Below are 15,919 nucleotides of genomic sequence, written 5' to 3'. Positions count from 1 at the left end.
TTAGTGGATTGGTTTAAACTAAGCAACCCATTCACAATAGTTTCTTGGAATTTGTTACACTAGTATTTGATGGGTATGAAAACTGTCAGAAAAGGAGAGATACTCATGAAGGAAGAAATATATATAATTTCCTAAGCATTTAGGACTGCCATTCCTGGTTCCATCCATCCCCACTCCCATGGAAGGACCAGAGCTATGATAGGAATTTTGTTAGAATACGGAAAGATGAAAAAACAAAAACTGTCTTTAGAAAAGACTTCCCTGTAAGAACCTTAGTTGATTTAGTTGATACAATTCAGGAGTGAGAAATCAGTACAAATGGTCAGTATGGTTGAAGTGCACACAGCTGGAGAGGAGATTGTTATAGTGGGGATCTAGTGGGACCTCTCATTTGTCATGCAACTGGAGCCTCAAGGGCGCTTCCAGGACAACTGGGGGCCACTCAGAGCCAGCTGCCAACAGACTCTTATCTAGGAGGCTCTATAGAATGTTGATTACATGCATCGCTTCTGCTCAATTATCTGAGAGCCTGATGTAATTAGGACATTCCATCAGGGTTTAGAAAAATCTCTGCATCATAGGTAGGTGAAAATACATCCATGAAGTTCATACTGAATGTGGCCATAGGTTAAAACCAGCAGTGACCCATTAGCGACGCATTTAATTGCGTGGCCAGAATGCTGATGACAGTAAAGACAGCTTCATCCTAAGCCAGATCTTCTTCACACTTAGGAATAGTATCGCTTCCCAAGTCATCTTAGACGTGCTCCCTGGAAGCTGCTTTGGACGCTTTTGTTTCTAGACTTCAGTTTACGCTTCAGGACTGCAGGTAGAAGATGATGCTGTGAGGGCAGGAGAAGCCGGTGCAGGTTACCTGGTCCCTTCCCATCACCGTCTCATGTCCCAGCTGAGATGAGCACATCCACACCCAGTCACTCATGTTCCATTCTCTTTGCCTTTGTTTATTTTCTTTATATCTTCTATTGCATCTAAAATCACCCTGTTTATTTATTTCATTTTGGTGATTATTACCTGCCTCTAATCCCAGAACATCATCTTCATGAGGGTGGGCTCTGGGTTGCTCACTGCTATGTCCTCAGTACCCAGAAGAACCTGGTACATAGTGATGCTTCATAAATATTTTCTGAATGAATCGATGAAGTGGCTTAAGTTGCAAACAGGAGAATTAGCCCTGTAGAGAAGTAAAGTCTATCGCTAAAGAAAAAAATAAGTTCAAATACAAGGGCTTTAACATTCTATTATACAATTTTGCAACTGATTTCTCATTTCCCATAGTTGACTGGTGAGTTTTTAAAATTGTTTTGAATAATGCCTCTATAACCTACATATGGCTGTATAACCTCCATATATTTTTATGGAGTATAGCTCTCTCAATCCTCATATTAGTCCTATAATAAGAAGTAAGGCAGGTATGTTACACTCTTTTTACCAAGGATTTAACTGGCTCAGAGTCTTAGTGACTTGTCTGAAGTCACACAGTTGTTAAGGATAAAGTCTTCTGACTCCAGGTCCAAAGTTTTTTCAAAAGAGAAATGATGTAAAGAGTATAACCATAGTGTAAAGAATTTCTATCTTTCATTTATTCATTTAACATTTTTAACAAAAATAAAATAATTTATGTCTGCTATGTGCCAGCACTATTGTGTGCTCTGGGGACATAGCCCTGTGTGTGTTCAAGTGGGGGAAACAGATAATAAACAAATAAATGTATTATACAATTTCAGATAAGGATAAATGCTATAAAGATGTAAAGCCGTATAAGGAGTAGAATCTGATGAGAGAGCAGGGAGTGACCTTTCAGGTAAAGAGGCCTATCCAGGATATGGCCTGGGAAAAGTTTGAATAGAATTTGTCTAAATGGCAGAAGTAAGAGTACAGCTAATTCAGTCTGCAGATATTGACCATTTTATGTATCAAATGTATTCCCCAAAGGCTATGTCTAAATCAACCTTTTTCAAACAAAAGCAAACAAACAACTAAAACTCAAAGATAAATATGGTTGGAATAATCCCAAGGAAGGAATTTCAGAGATAAGACCCTTTCCTAATGTAAATAAAGTAAAATAAAAATTTCCAAATGGGTTGATTATTTAACATATTTGCTTCATAAAAGAATACTTTGATTTAAGGGTTTTCTGAAAGTCAGGTACACCTGTACAGCAGGGGTTTTAAGGGGCTTTGAAATGAATGTGTGTCCTTACATTTGAATGTGAGTGCATCTGAATCCCTTCAAACAATGACTGAATCCCAGGAAATGCCTCCTGTTGCTCTTTTGGCCCCCTGCCCCTTGAAACCCTCTCCAGAGCGAGATTGTTTGTTCTCTCACTGATCCAGTGTGAGGCCAGCCGACTTTCAAGTCTTCCCTGAGATTTAGAAGATGTGTAATATTTTGACTTTCAAAGAACAGTATGAATACAAAATAACCATAGGATACTACAAATGCGCTCAAACTGAAGTTAAGCAGAATGTTATAGAATAAAAAGAATTGTTGTAGAATAAAAAGAATTGCTCCAAAGAATGTGGGGAAAATGATTTTAGGTTTTTCATACCTTCTATTGCCTTTTAAAAACCTGAACTTTAAACTTCATCTGATTTAATCTCCAAAGCGAATATTTCCAAAACGTGTCTACTTCTACATTTATCTCATCATTCCTCTGGAATAAAAGATGTTAAAATGTAAGTTGGCTTTTTGACAGTTTCATGAATTGAGTGGGGGGAAATTACTTGAAGTTATATAATATGAGTGATTGATACGTGAAATTTCATCCAAGGAAATAGACCTCACACTACACATTGCGACTTTGCAGAGAAGCTATTTCAAAAGTAAACCCATCAAAAATCTACCTTGTTCAAATTTCATAATCAGTCTAAAAATGTAACATGCCCAAACAAAAAAAAAACGCAAAAGTATAAAAAGTAATGATTTTTTAAAAATTGAAATATAATCGACTTGTATTAGTTTCAGGTGTATAACATAGTGACTTGATATCAAAATATATACATTCTTGAAGGCTATACAATTTTATTTTATAGCAAAAAGGCCCCCAAAATTTTACCTTGAGTCTTTGGTAATGACCTCACCACACTGTAATATGACATAGAGTCTACCAGTAGATCCATGTGTTATCTTCTAGAGCCTTGTATTTCAACTTGTTGGGCCTCTGGGTCATTCTGGCATGTGCTGTCTTCTCTGGCTTAATCATGTACTCCCACTTCAAAGACTGTGATCCTTGGACTTCTGGTATCATCTCAGCACCAGACCAGGTATGTGCTCCCTTGGGGCCAGTGGGGAACAGCTGAAATGAGTGTGTTTCTGGCCATCGATGTTGAGCCTTTCTCTTTTTCCACCTGGACCTCTAGGTATTTCCCAAACCCCAAAGACTTGATTGCTTTCCTCTCCTCTTGGATGATATTATCACAGATCAGGTTCTAATACTGGGGAGTGAACATGTAAAAAGAAGGTACCTTACCTTGTCCTTGAAGGCAAGGACTGGGGCCAGGGCAGGGCTGGGGAGAGTGGGAGAGGACTTGAACCTATAGCTCTGGTTTTCAATGCCACAATTCAATTCTTTTTTTCTATCCATCACAAGGTTGATTAATGATGTTTTAATCTCAGATTGAACAAAATGACCCTTATTTCTATAATGCTTCTGCTCATGTCTTCTCATTATGGCTTAAACAATATCACCTCAATATATTACATTAAACATGCTTTTTTAAAATTAATTTTATTGGAGTACAGTTGATTTACAATGTTGTGTTAGTTTCAGCTGTACAGCAAAGTGAATCAGTTATACACATACATATATCCACTCTTTTTTAGATCCTATTCTGATATAGGTCATTACAGAGTATTGAGTTCCCTGTGCTATACAGTAGGTTCCTATTTGTTATCTATTTTATACATAGTAGTGTGTATAGGTCAGTCCAAATCTCCCAATTTATCCCTCCTCCTCCTTTCCCCCCGGTGATCATAACTTTGTTTTCTACATCTGTGACTCTATTTCTTTTTTTTGTAAATAAGTTCATTTGTACCATTATTTTAAGATTCCACATATAAGTGGCATCATATGATATTTGTCTTTCTCTGTCTGACTTATTTTACTCAGTATGACAATCTCTTGGTCCATCCTTAAAAACTCTATTCACGGAGAATATTCTCAGGAGGAGCTATCATCTCCATCCTCTCCCCCTACATATACAACTGTCCCACTGTGTCCTGTGGCTGTTCCTCTCCCACAAATCTAGCTCCAGAGTAGAACCATAATACCTAGACTCCCTGAAGACCTGTTTTAAGCATTTGTTTTTAGGATTTAGTTTCTAACATTAAGGGTAAACAGGCAAGAAAATAGCATACATTGCAAACGTAAAAAAAGTTAAAAGTTCCTGAATATTCTCAAGCTCATCCAACATTTTCCTTATATGACTGTCCCCTTCCTATCCCTTCCCCTCCCCTACAGCTGCACCTCAAGTCCATGGAATTGGATTGATCATAACCTCATTTGTTAGCATTTAACAACGATAGTCCAGGCAAATTCCTTTATTGTTACTTTATTTTTTTCTTTTTTTTCCCACCTCCTTTTGCTAAAAAGCTACAATACAGTCCCACATTTCAGTCACTGCTGATGAGACCACTAATCCCATCTTGTTTTGCCTCCTCTTCAGCTGATGCCATACTTCGTCATGGAGTTATTTGCCACAATGCCAGGACTTCCAGGACTTTTTGTGGCTTGTGCCTTCAGTGGAACTCTGAGGTTAGTGTATTGACTACACTTGAAAATAATGTTCTGATAATGATGATGGTGAGGATGGTGATAGCAAGGCAACAAGGATGACAAGGGTAATGGTGGTAGTCATTATCAGTATTACTGAGTATTCACTGCGTATCAGCTGCCCTGCTGAATGCCTTATATGTATTTGCTCATTAGTTGTCACACATTATATGAGGCCGAAACTACTCATTATCATCAGCTTACAAATGAGGAAACTAAGATTTAGCAAGGTAGATAACTTACCCATGGTGAGAGAGTAAACTCCAGAGGTGGTATGCAAACCTAGGTCTGCCCTTGCACTAGGTCTCTCTGTTTATTTTCTCAACCTTGTCTGATGCCAACTGCCCCCATGATTTCGCATCACCTGCACACAAGGCAGCTCTCTCTGCTGGCATTTCTCATTCAGCTGCAATACATTCTTACGAATCTATCCTTTGCAATCCATTCTCTCTATCTTCAATAACACACTCAGGCAGCTAAGAACATCCATATCCAAAATGTAGACATTATTCTAAATACAAAATTTTTCACACATTTATTCTAACAAATATTTTAGAAGGTTTATATTATGCCAGGCACAGCTGGTGACAGTGGGGATACTTCAGGGAACAAGACTAGCATAAGTATTGCCCTGATATAGAGTTTGCATTCTCGTAGACATGGAAGACAGACAATATATAAGTAAACAACAACAAAAAAGACAAGATATTGTTTGATAATGACAAATAGTATAAAGGAAATGACAGAGTGATAGCCTGGAGAGAGGTTAGGTTTGGGGGCTTTGTTTTTGATAGGGTCTTTAGTGAACTCCTATTTAAGTATATGACATTTGTGTTGAGATCTAAAGTGTGTGGAGAAGCCAGCTCTGTGAAGATCACAGGCAGGAACTTTTACAAGCAGGGGGGAGGGCAAATACCAAAGCCCCAAGGAGATAATCTGTATGGAATAGTTCAGGATGCAAGAGAAGAGTTGAAGCATAAGGAACGGGGAGGAGAGCAGATGGGGAGAAGCCTAAAGAGTCAAGCAGGCATCGGATCAGGAAGAACCTTTATGAAAGAGTAAAGAGCTTGCATTTCATATTAAATAGGAAGGTTTGAAGCAAGGAGGTTTGATGATGTCATACAACTGAAGACTCAGTCTTCTTTATGGAGGGAAGTGGCTATCACAAAAGCAAGAGTGGTGAAAGTAGGTGACTATACAGGAGGCTTTTGCCTTAATCCAGGTTAGACATGATAGTGACTTGGAGAATGGGGGCAAGAGTGTTGAGAGCAATGGACTAAAACACTAAGACAGTATCACGTTTTTAGATTCCACATGGAAGTGATATCATATGGTATTTGTCTTTCTCTGTCTGACTTACTTCACTTAGTATGATACATATTCCCTTGATCAGAAGTGGGGTTGGCTACCTTTCCGTACTTTCACTGGCCATTTGTAGTTCTTTTTCTGTAAGATGCCAATTCATATTCCCTGCTATTTTTTTCTTTTGAGTTTTCTTCCTTATATATATAGGGAAATAGCTTATTGACATATGTTTCATTTTTCTCATCTGTCGTATGTATATTTGCTTTATTAATAGTATTTTTGAGTATGTTGAGCTTCCATTTCATATTAATCAATTCTTTTACATTATGGTTTCTGGGTTTATATCATTCTTATGAAGGCTTCTCCATTCCATGTTTATAAATAATCATCCAGACATCATTCTAGTATATGGCCTTATTAAATGTTAAAATTACTAAATCATCTAGACTATACATGGGGTATAAGAAATGAAGTGGAGTTCCTGACTTATTTTCCTTCTAAGTTAGTAGACAGTTGTCCCATTATTTTTTAGTAAAAAGCCACATTTTCACCACTGACTTGAAATGCTACTTTTATCACGTCCTACATTCTTTTATATATTTGGAACATTTCCTGGATTTTCTTTTATACTCCTTTGATCTATTTGTGTACAGTTATGACAATACTAATAATTTTAATGACTAAGCTTTAAAGTTTGATTTAAAATATGTTAGGTTAGTATTTATTCATTACATTTCTTTTACAGAATTTCCCTTGATATCAGATTTTTCCTAATTATTTTCAGTTAATTCTATAGAACTTGGGTGTACTCAAATCATAATACCTGCAAATACTTTTGAGTTCTCTTCTTTTCTAATAGTTACACTTCTATGTTCACTCTTATGTAATTATGCTTTGAGAACAATGATAAAAAAATTAGGGATTACAGAAATCCTTGTTTTGTTATGCACTTTATCTTTTTATTTTATTTTTTAATAATTTTATTTATTTATTTATTTTTGGCTGTGTTGGGTCTTCGTTGCTGTGTGCGGGATTTCTCTAGTTGCAGCGAGTGGGGGCTACTCTTCCTTGCGGTGCACGGGCTTCTCACTGCAGTGGCTTCTCTTGTTGTGGGGCACGGGCTCTAGGCTCACGGGCTTCAGTAATTGTGGCAGGTGGGCTCAGTAGTTGTGGCTCGCAGGCTGTAGAGCACAGGCTCAGTAGTTGTGGCGCACAGGTTTCGTTGCTCCACAGCATGTGGGATCTTCCTGGACCAGGGCTCGAACCCATGTCCCCTGCATCGGCAGGCAGGATTCTTAACCACTGCACCACCAGGGAAGTCCCTGTTATGCACTTTAAAGGGAATTGTTCTTGGATTTTACCATTAAATATGATTTCAGGTTTTGGTTTAAACTATATTATTTATTTACATTTTAAAATATTTAATAAAATCATAAAAAAGAACAAAAATGCATATATTTATTCTACTTTAAGAAATATTTTTATCAGGGAGAAATACTGAATTTTGGTAAACTATTGGCATTTTTGAAATGAGTATTTTTTTCTTTTTTAGCTTTTGGCATATTAATATTAATATATTGACATTTCCAAAATAGTGAAATCTCTTAATTCATATAATGACTTTAAATTGCTTATGGTATAATTTTAATTTAGTGTTCTGCTGAATTATTTTTACTAATACTCTTTGTAGGATTTTGCATCAGTAATATAAAATCATATTGTTCTGTGGTGTTGGTATTAGTATATCAAGAAAACTAAGGACAGAAATGCTGAACACCAGAGGATCAAACACAAGTAGGGTGACACACTAGCTTTCATTTTGTCCCTCCATACAGAGCTTTATTTTTCTTAAAGCTGACTCCAGAATGGAGAAATATAGCAGTCAACAGATTAATTCCCCCATAAGAGAATGGTTGATTCTTTTGATCTCAAGTTCAAAAATTCCAAGAAGGAGACACACTGGACAGTACATATTATAGAGAGATTACTATTACTATAACATTAAGGAGGGTGTTGGGTTAGGGAAAGGGAAAGACAAGAGTGGGGGTGGAGTTAAGAGATGGTGGTTGAGCCATAGGAAAAAAAAAAACGATTTTCACCATCTTGTAACAGTTTTAGAATCTGAGAAATTGACATATGGATAATACATCTGACCTCAAAAGCAACCCAGCAAAGGTTCTACAAATCTGCTCCCTCTGGGCCAATATCAGGTTTTTGTTCCCTCCCTCCCAATGGATTCAAGGGTTAACCCTAATGTTCGAAACTTTCAAATGATGGATTTTGAGCCATATATGTTGGGAGCATGGAAGTTTATTTTACTTGATCATCTCCTTTCCTTATTTGACTTGCATGGATCTACATATAGAAGAGGAGTCATATAGGGAACATCTATTCTACTAGCTAAAATATTCCTGGTCTAGATGAGGAATTTAATAAGCTTTCATGCTATTCTGCAAAGAAAACTCCAACTTCTTGGGTTTTCTGTCCACTAAGCGAGTTTTAGGGCTATAAGACTGAACTCTGATTGGAAAGTCAGAGAGAGAATATCAGAGCTTTTATGTGCTTTTGGTCTTTGCCTGCTTCCTAGTCTTATCTTTGCCCCTTTCTCCCTTATTAATTGCATGCTGGTCACACTGGTGCTTCCTGTTGTTGAATGAAATAAGTTTTCCACCTGTAGGCATTTACTTGTAATTTTCCCTTTGTTCTAAAACATCTTTTTCTGAATTTGCATGGGTCCTTTCAGTGCCTATCTTAACCATCACTTCCTTAGGGAAGAATATCCTAACTTCATATCAGTTTAGGCCTCTGAAAGACATGATTTCATAGCTCTTTGTTATTTTTCTTCATAACAATTGTAGTCAATTGTATAATTGGTTGTTAAATGTCTATGTCGCCAAGTAGAGTGTAAGCTCTACGTCTTTCTGGTTCACCATTGTATGCCTAGTACTCAGAATGAACACATGCATAAATGGTATGAATGAATGAGTGAATGAATGAATGAATGGCATATTGTACTGATTCCTGGATTAGGATAGTCAGTACTTTCTGCCTCAAGTTTAACCTTCACACACACACACACACACACACACACACACACGATCTCTCTGCTACTGCATGCTAACTCATTTAATGTCTCGTTAGGGGAATCAGTGAGAGTTCCAGCATGGAAGCCTAGCTTCTTCACTGGAGTTAGAGGAAGACATCAAAGAGCATTAAGCACAGAAGCAGCTTTGAAGAGTGAGTAGACAGGTCATATAGTTCCCCTGAAGTTCCAGAATAAGGACATATGTCTGTCTCTGTTTTTTTCTAGAGCCCTGCCTTGTCTAATTGCCCTGGACACCAGGGCAGGCTGGTCAGCTTTATTTACCTTGGACTATGTTCTCGCTTTTCTCTCCCTGTAGCACCGTGGCTGCCAGCATCAATGCCTTAGCGACAGTGACGTTTGAGGATTTTGTCAAGAGCTGTTTTCCCCATCTCTCCGACAAGCTGAGCACCTGGATCAGTAAAGGCTTATGTAGGTACAGCCGGGGGATCTCCTATTCCATATCATGAAATGAACGTGTGGTACGTGTCAAATCCTGCACACGCTATTCAGGGCACTCTGACAGGCACAAGTGCATGTGGAGATACGTGAGGAATCTCACATGCCAATTCTTACACTTCTGGAGATACCGGGAGGGTACTAGGAAAGAATGACCAGTTAGCTTAGCTTTTACCACCCTTACATTCGACATTCTTCTGTGTTCATCCTACACCCTAGATTCAACACATCAACACCTCTTGATTATGCCATGTATTGATCCTATTTAGTCTCTCCACAGAGGAAGATGTTCTGCTCACTATCGCCAGTCAGCTTGTCTAATAAAGCCAAATTCTTTTCTAAACAGTCCTTTATTACCAAACATTCTTCATTGGTTTTTAATAGTTTTAGTAGTAATAATATGCAATATAAAATTATTTTATCTATAAGGATATGTTTAATATTATATACTTATTTTCATTAAATTAAATTATTTATCAGTTGCAGAACTAATACCATCTTGTTTTATATTATAGCTTTGCAGTGTTTTATTTAAAATATCTGGTAGAGCAGCTCTTGTCACTTTTAGGTAGAAATTTTAAATGTTGCGACTGTTTTTTTTTCTTTTTTTGCAAAAACAAATTTTGGGCTGTTCGTGTTTATTTATTCTTTCAGATTAAGTTTAAAATAATTCACTGCATGTTACCTAGTTGCACACCCCCCACCCCCAACTCAACGGAATTGCATTAAACTGAAAAACGTATTTGGAAATAATGAACATCTTTATAAGCTTTCCATCTAGCAATAGCATTTTCCATTTAACATCATATTTTCTCTCTTAGATATTAATTATCCTCATGTCTTCATCCTTCTCCTTCTCCCCCTCTTCCCTTTTCCTCTCCTCCTTCTTCTACTTCTTTCATTGATATTATGAATGGAATGTTTTCCCCATAATATCTTTTAAACTGTTTACTATCAATGTGGAAATGCTATAGCTTTTTGTTTTTGTTTGTTTGTTTTGAAAAGCACATATCTGGCCATTGGCACAACTCTTGTTGATTCTCAAAATTTTAATTGATTTTCTAATAAGTGTGGTTATTGCCTACAAATATATATATATATTTTTTATAAATTTATTTATTTATTTATTTATGGCTGTGTTGGGTCTTCGTTTCTGTGCGAGGGCTTTCTCTAGTTGTGGCAAGCGGGGGCCACTCTTCATCGCGGTGCGCGGGCCTCTCACTGTCGCGGCCTCTCTTGTTGTGGAGCACAGGCTCCAGACGCGCAGGCTCAGTAGTTGCGGCTCACGGGCCCAGTTGCTCCGCGGCATGTGGGATCTTCCCAGACCAGGGCTCGAACCCGTGTCCCCTGAATTGGCAGGCAGATTCTCAACCACTGCGCCACCAGGGAAGGCCCTGCCTACAAATATTGATAGTTTTATCATATCCTTATTCTTAAATGTTCCCCTAATTTGGGGTTAGTGTTCTCCATATTCTTCATTATTTCTCTTATTTTCATAACTTTGTCCTTTTCCTCTGCATGCTTGAAGGGCTCAGGTTTTTTCTCAATGTTACTTTAAGTTCTCCACAAAGTAAATTTCTTAATAATAATGATTTGAATTCTGCTCTTGTGTTTTGTTCCTCACATTTTACTATAAAAATTCAATCATACAGAAAAGTTTAAAGACATTTACCATGATCTCCTGTATATATACCACCAAGATTCTCCATTAATGTTTTATTAAACTTGCTTTTTCACATATCCATCTAGCTCTCTATCCATCCATTAATGCATCATATATTTGATACACTTAAAAATAAATTGCAGACATCAGTACACTTTCCTCTAATTATTTTAGCATATTATTAACTAGAATTCAATAATTGGTTAAAGTTTTTTAAATGTAAAATCTACCCACAATGAATTGGACAAAAGTTAAGTATACATTTGCTGAGTTTTGAAAAATGCGTACACCTGTGTAACTCAATCACTAACGATATAAACCATTACATCACCCTGGAAAGTTCTCTCTTGGTTATTCTGGTCAATTCCTACTCCCACTTCCCTCTAGGGGCAGCCACTATTCTGGTATTTTTCATCATAGATTAGTTTTACCTCTTCTAGAATTTCATATAAATTGAATCACACAGTACCACTCTTTTTTGTAAGGACTCTTTTCACTCAGCATAATATTGTTGAGATACATCCATGTTTTTTTTGTATCAGTAGTTTATCCCTTTTTATGGCTCAGTAGTATGACATTGTATGGATTTACCTTTTTTTTTTTAACTTCTACTTCTATTGATGGACCTAGGTTGTTTCAGTTTGAAGTTTTTATGAATAAAGCTGCTATGAATATTCTTGCACAGGTCTTTTTTGTGAACATGTTTTCATTTCTCTTTGGTAAATACCTAGGTGTGGAAGTGCTTGGCCAACTATTATAATTTTTAATTTCCTTATAGTTCTTCCTTATCACACTTGCATTCATCTTCATCTAAACTTATGGGTGTTGCACCCTACCTTGTTGTGTTTTTTTTTTTCTTTTTTTTTTTTAATTAATTAATTTATTTGTTTGTTTTTATTTTTGGCTGCGTTGAGTCTTCGTTGCTGCGCGCAGGCTTTCTCTAGTTGTGGTGAGTGGGGGCTACTCTTCGTTGCGGTGTGGGGGCTCCTCATAGTCGTGCCTTCTCTTGCTGTGGAGCACAGGCTGTAGGCACGCAGCCTTCATAGTTGTGGCGTGTGGACTCAGTAGTTGTGGCTCGCGGGCTCTAGAGAGCAGGCTCAGTAGTTGTGGCGCACGGGCTTAGTTGCTCCGCGGCATGTGGGATCTTCCCGGGCCAGGGCTTGAACCTGTGTCCCCTGCATCAGCAGGCAGATTCTTAACCAATGCGCCACCAGGGAAGCCCTTGTTGTGTTTTCGTATCATTTGCTTTCTCTTGAACTGCACTTGTTGCATCATTGAATCTATGTGTTTTGCATCATATTGAAATTGCCAGTTTCTAAATACTTTTTTTTTCTGGTTCTTAAGTATTTCCAGAAAACATATTCTGTATTTGAGTTTTCAGGTTAATTATTCATTTCCTTGTTTAGTAACATTTTGGCATGGATCCCATATTTCTTTTCTTCTTTTTACTTATACTTGAACAAGGAGAGATTGGTGCTGACCAAATGTTTGTTAACTGAGTAGTTGAATTGCCTTAATTTTTCCACTATCTTGCATAATCAGTTACAGCTAATAGCAGGTGGATTGGCATCACTCCTGGTGCAATTCCCAATTTCTAGCAGATATTCATGAATATGCTGGGTAGAAGTTTCTCTGACTCCCATGGTTTATTGTCTGATCCTCCGAGCTGATGTAGCACTTGGAAAATCCATAGTATTTGCTGCAGCTGTGGTGCTTTCTCTACACCCCCCACCACATTTACTGCTTTGTCTGTGGATCCGTACACTCCAGGTCTCCATGGAACCCCACCAATTTCCCCTAAACTCCCTGCCTTGCAGGTTGGTTGGAAAATATAGCATTAAAATTTGCTATCCTGATTTCATCTTAAAAGTGAATTCCTGATAATAAATTTTATAGATATCATGTACTAAATCTGAAATGATGATGATGATGATAATAATAATGATGATAATAATAATAATAATGGCAAGCACATAGTACTTGCTATGCAACAGGCACTGTTGGATAAATTAATTTATTTATGTGTAGTCCCTTCCTAGAATGTGAGATCTCTGGGGCAGTGGCATTTATAGCACTGGCATTTAGTAAAGTGCTTGACATATGGTCAGTACTCAATAAAATTGCATTAATGGTGACATTGGGAACTGAGCCAAATATTTAGCTAAGAGACAATTTCATACAGAATGAGAAAAATCATCTTCTCTATTTCTGTCCCTGTGTGTCTGTCTAAATCTGTCTCCAGCACCTTGTCTCTCATTTATTCTATGGGTTGTAATGGGAATTGAATGACTTTTAAGATAGTTTTTAAACAAAGATGTATAAGAACAATTATTTTTGAAAAGATAGTTTGAAAGAAGACACCACCTTTAAAAGATTACTAAGATGGTTGTGGTCATCCATGTACAATGCTTGGTGTCAGTCTACTTATCTCTTGTAAAAATAAAATACAGTGTGTGTGTGTGGAAAAAAAAAAAAAAAAAGATTACTAAGATGGATATGTTGATTCATCCAGCGAGATCCTAGGATGCTGGAGGCACCCTGTGCAAGATGCTGCAGAGTGCGGTACCCTGATGGCCCTTATGGTGCTCCAACATAGCCATGTAAACAAAGAAATCGTTATGCAGTATACTGAGGGCCATAATGAAGGTATGAATAAAGCATGAAAAGATCAGGAACATTTTCCAGATTTGCAAAATCTGTGAGGTAAACTATAGATATTTAGCCATTTTTATTATGAAAAACTATCCATATCCCAGAGAGGTTAGTAACCTCTTCAGCTGATTATTGGTGAGTGGTCGAAATGGATTAAATTCTCACGAATTTAATCTGGATTAGCCTGGTAGACCAGTGACCTTTCTGCATTTTCATGTTGCTCCCACAGGACAGCTTTCTTCTTCTTCTTTTTTTTTTTTTTTTAAGATTTTTTGGATGTGGACCATTTTTAAAGTCTTTCTTGAATGTGTTACAACATTGCTTCTGTTTTATATTTTGGTTTTTTGGCCGCGAGGCATGTGGGATCTTACCTCCCTGACCAGGGATCGAACCTGCACACCCCCTGCATTGGAAGGCGAAGTCTCAACCACTGGACCGCCACAGAAATCACCAAGACAGCGTTCTTCTTAAATCCTGAAGAGAAGACTCCTCAAGGCTGGATTCCAGCTCATTCTGCCTGACCTAGGAAAGCATGTCTTTGGGAGAAAGTCTCTTAAATGACCCTCTTGGGGCTTGTGATGGCTAAGCGGGGTGGACAGTCCTTCCTGAGACCCCTTCTGATAGGGCTTACATGAGAGACGGCCCTGGGCCGGAGCTCAGTGGATCCCTCAAAGCCTGCTTGGATGATAGTCATGAAGTTTCTTTCCTCCAGGTCTCTTGTTTGGCGTGATATGTACCTCCATGGCTGTGGCTGCATCCCTCCTGGGGAGCGTTGTACAGGTAATGAAAGAGGAAAAAGACACATTTGATTTTGTAGCAACTTTTTACCCACCTTCTTTTCTAATACTTTGCCTATTTCTCCAAATCCCAAATGCTCATACTCTCCGATACCAGGTCCAAATTATACATACATGTAAAATTTCAACCAAAATTTCTTTCAAGAGGGGAAACTTTTAAAAACTAGTAATGAGATTCAGTGACAAGGTACACTGTAATAAAATTAGAAACCCTTTTGAAATCCAGATCTGAGAATGTGTGATCCTGAAATAAATGTAGGAATGATAATCTTAGCAGGAAAAACAGTAATTACAATTGACATTTATGGAATGCTTATGTTCAAGCTACCACTCCAAATGTATTATCTCATCTAATCCTCGTCACTTCTCTACGAGGTAGTATGATTAATGTACTAATTTTACAAATGAAGAAACTAAGAAATAGAGAGGTGAAGAATTGCCCTAAATTCACATAATGAAAGAGGGATGGAGCTGGGAAATGAGCCCACTTCTACCTGCTATCCAGGCTGACCTGTCTCCCATAGGTCCAACTCCCAGTTCCATAAAATGTCAGCACTAGAAAGAGCCTCAAGGATAATCTGTTTCAACATTCATTTTGTAGATGGTTACAGAAAAGAGTGAAAGTATCCTGCTCAACTTCTCACATCTGGTTAGTGGCTAAACCAGGTTTATGACCAAAGTCTCTGGAGCCACCCCTCTTCCCTTCCCAAATTCCCCAACTCACAAAGGACCATTAGATAAACCAATCTTCAGATTCTATTTCAACCCTCTCAGTCCCATTGTGTCATTGTATAATTTGAACATCCTGTATACTTTCTTGGCATGGATTAGGTTTTCAATAAATGCTGTTTAAATGAAGACATGAACAAGAGTGAGTGAATAGTCATCACTGACTTTTATAGAATGTGTTTTAGTTCCCAGAGCAGTGTGTCTTGCTTGATCCTTCCAATGACTACTTACATAGGTTCCATTATTTCCTTTTTCAAGTTCAAGGAACTAAGTCTAGGGGAGTTGAGTGACATGATAATTCACTTTCTATATAAGAGAAGTTGTGGGGCTGGAAACTTGATGTCCTCTCTGCTAAGTATGAACTTTTTAAAATGACAGATGTTTGGTGATTTCTTTACAATTTTTGAAGCACTTTGATATCTACCCATCCACACAGCAGA

The 15,919-nt window shown here is 37.7% G+C and overlaps 1 protein-coding gene across 3 annotated transcripts in view; it reads left to right on the top strand.

Moving 5' to 3' along the window:
* The window catches only part of SLC5A12 (solute carrier family 5 member 12), a 53,650-nt gene that overhangs the window by 24,784 nt on the left and 12,947 nt on the right, over positions 1 to 15,919 (top strand). For 2 of the 3 annotated variants that reach the window (XM_082476621.1, XM_082476620.1), the window contains 4 exons: positions 3,155 to 3,284; positions 4,686 to 4,774; positions 9,499 to 9,611; positions 14,666 to 14,733. In XM_082476621.1, the coding sequence (XP_082332747.1) occupies positions 3,155 to 3,284; positions 4,686 to 4,774; positions 9,499 to 9,611; positions 14,666 to 14,733 (400 nt within the window). The remainder of the gene's footprint in view (positions 1 to 3,154; positions 3,285 to 4,685; positions 4,775 to 9,498; positions 9,612 to 14,665; positions 14,734 to 15,919) is intronic. The other variant, XM_082476622.1, reaches the window with a different exon arrangement.

The sequence above is a fragment of the Balaenoptera physalus genome (genome assembly GCF_965194825.1).
Source record: "Balaenoptera physalus genome assembly, chromosome: 10".
Classification (NCBI taxonomy): Eukaryota; Metazoa; Chordata; class Mammalia; order Artiodactyla; family Balaenopteridae; genus Balaenoptera; species Balaenoptera physalus.
Note: the sequence above shows the minus strand (reverse complement) of the source record. Positions and strands in the feature narration are given on the sequence as shown.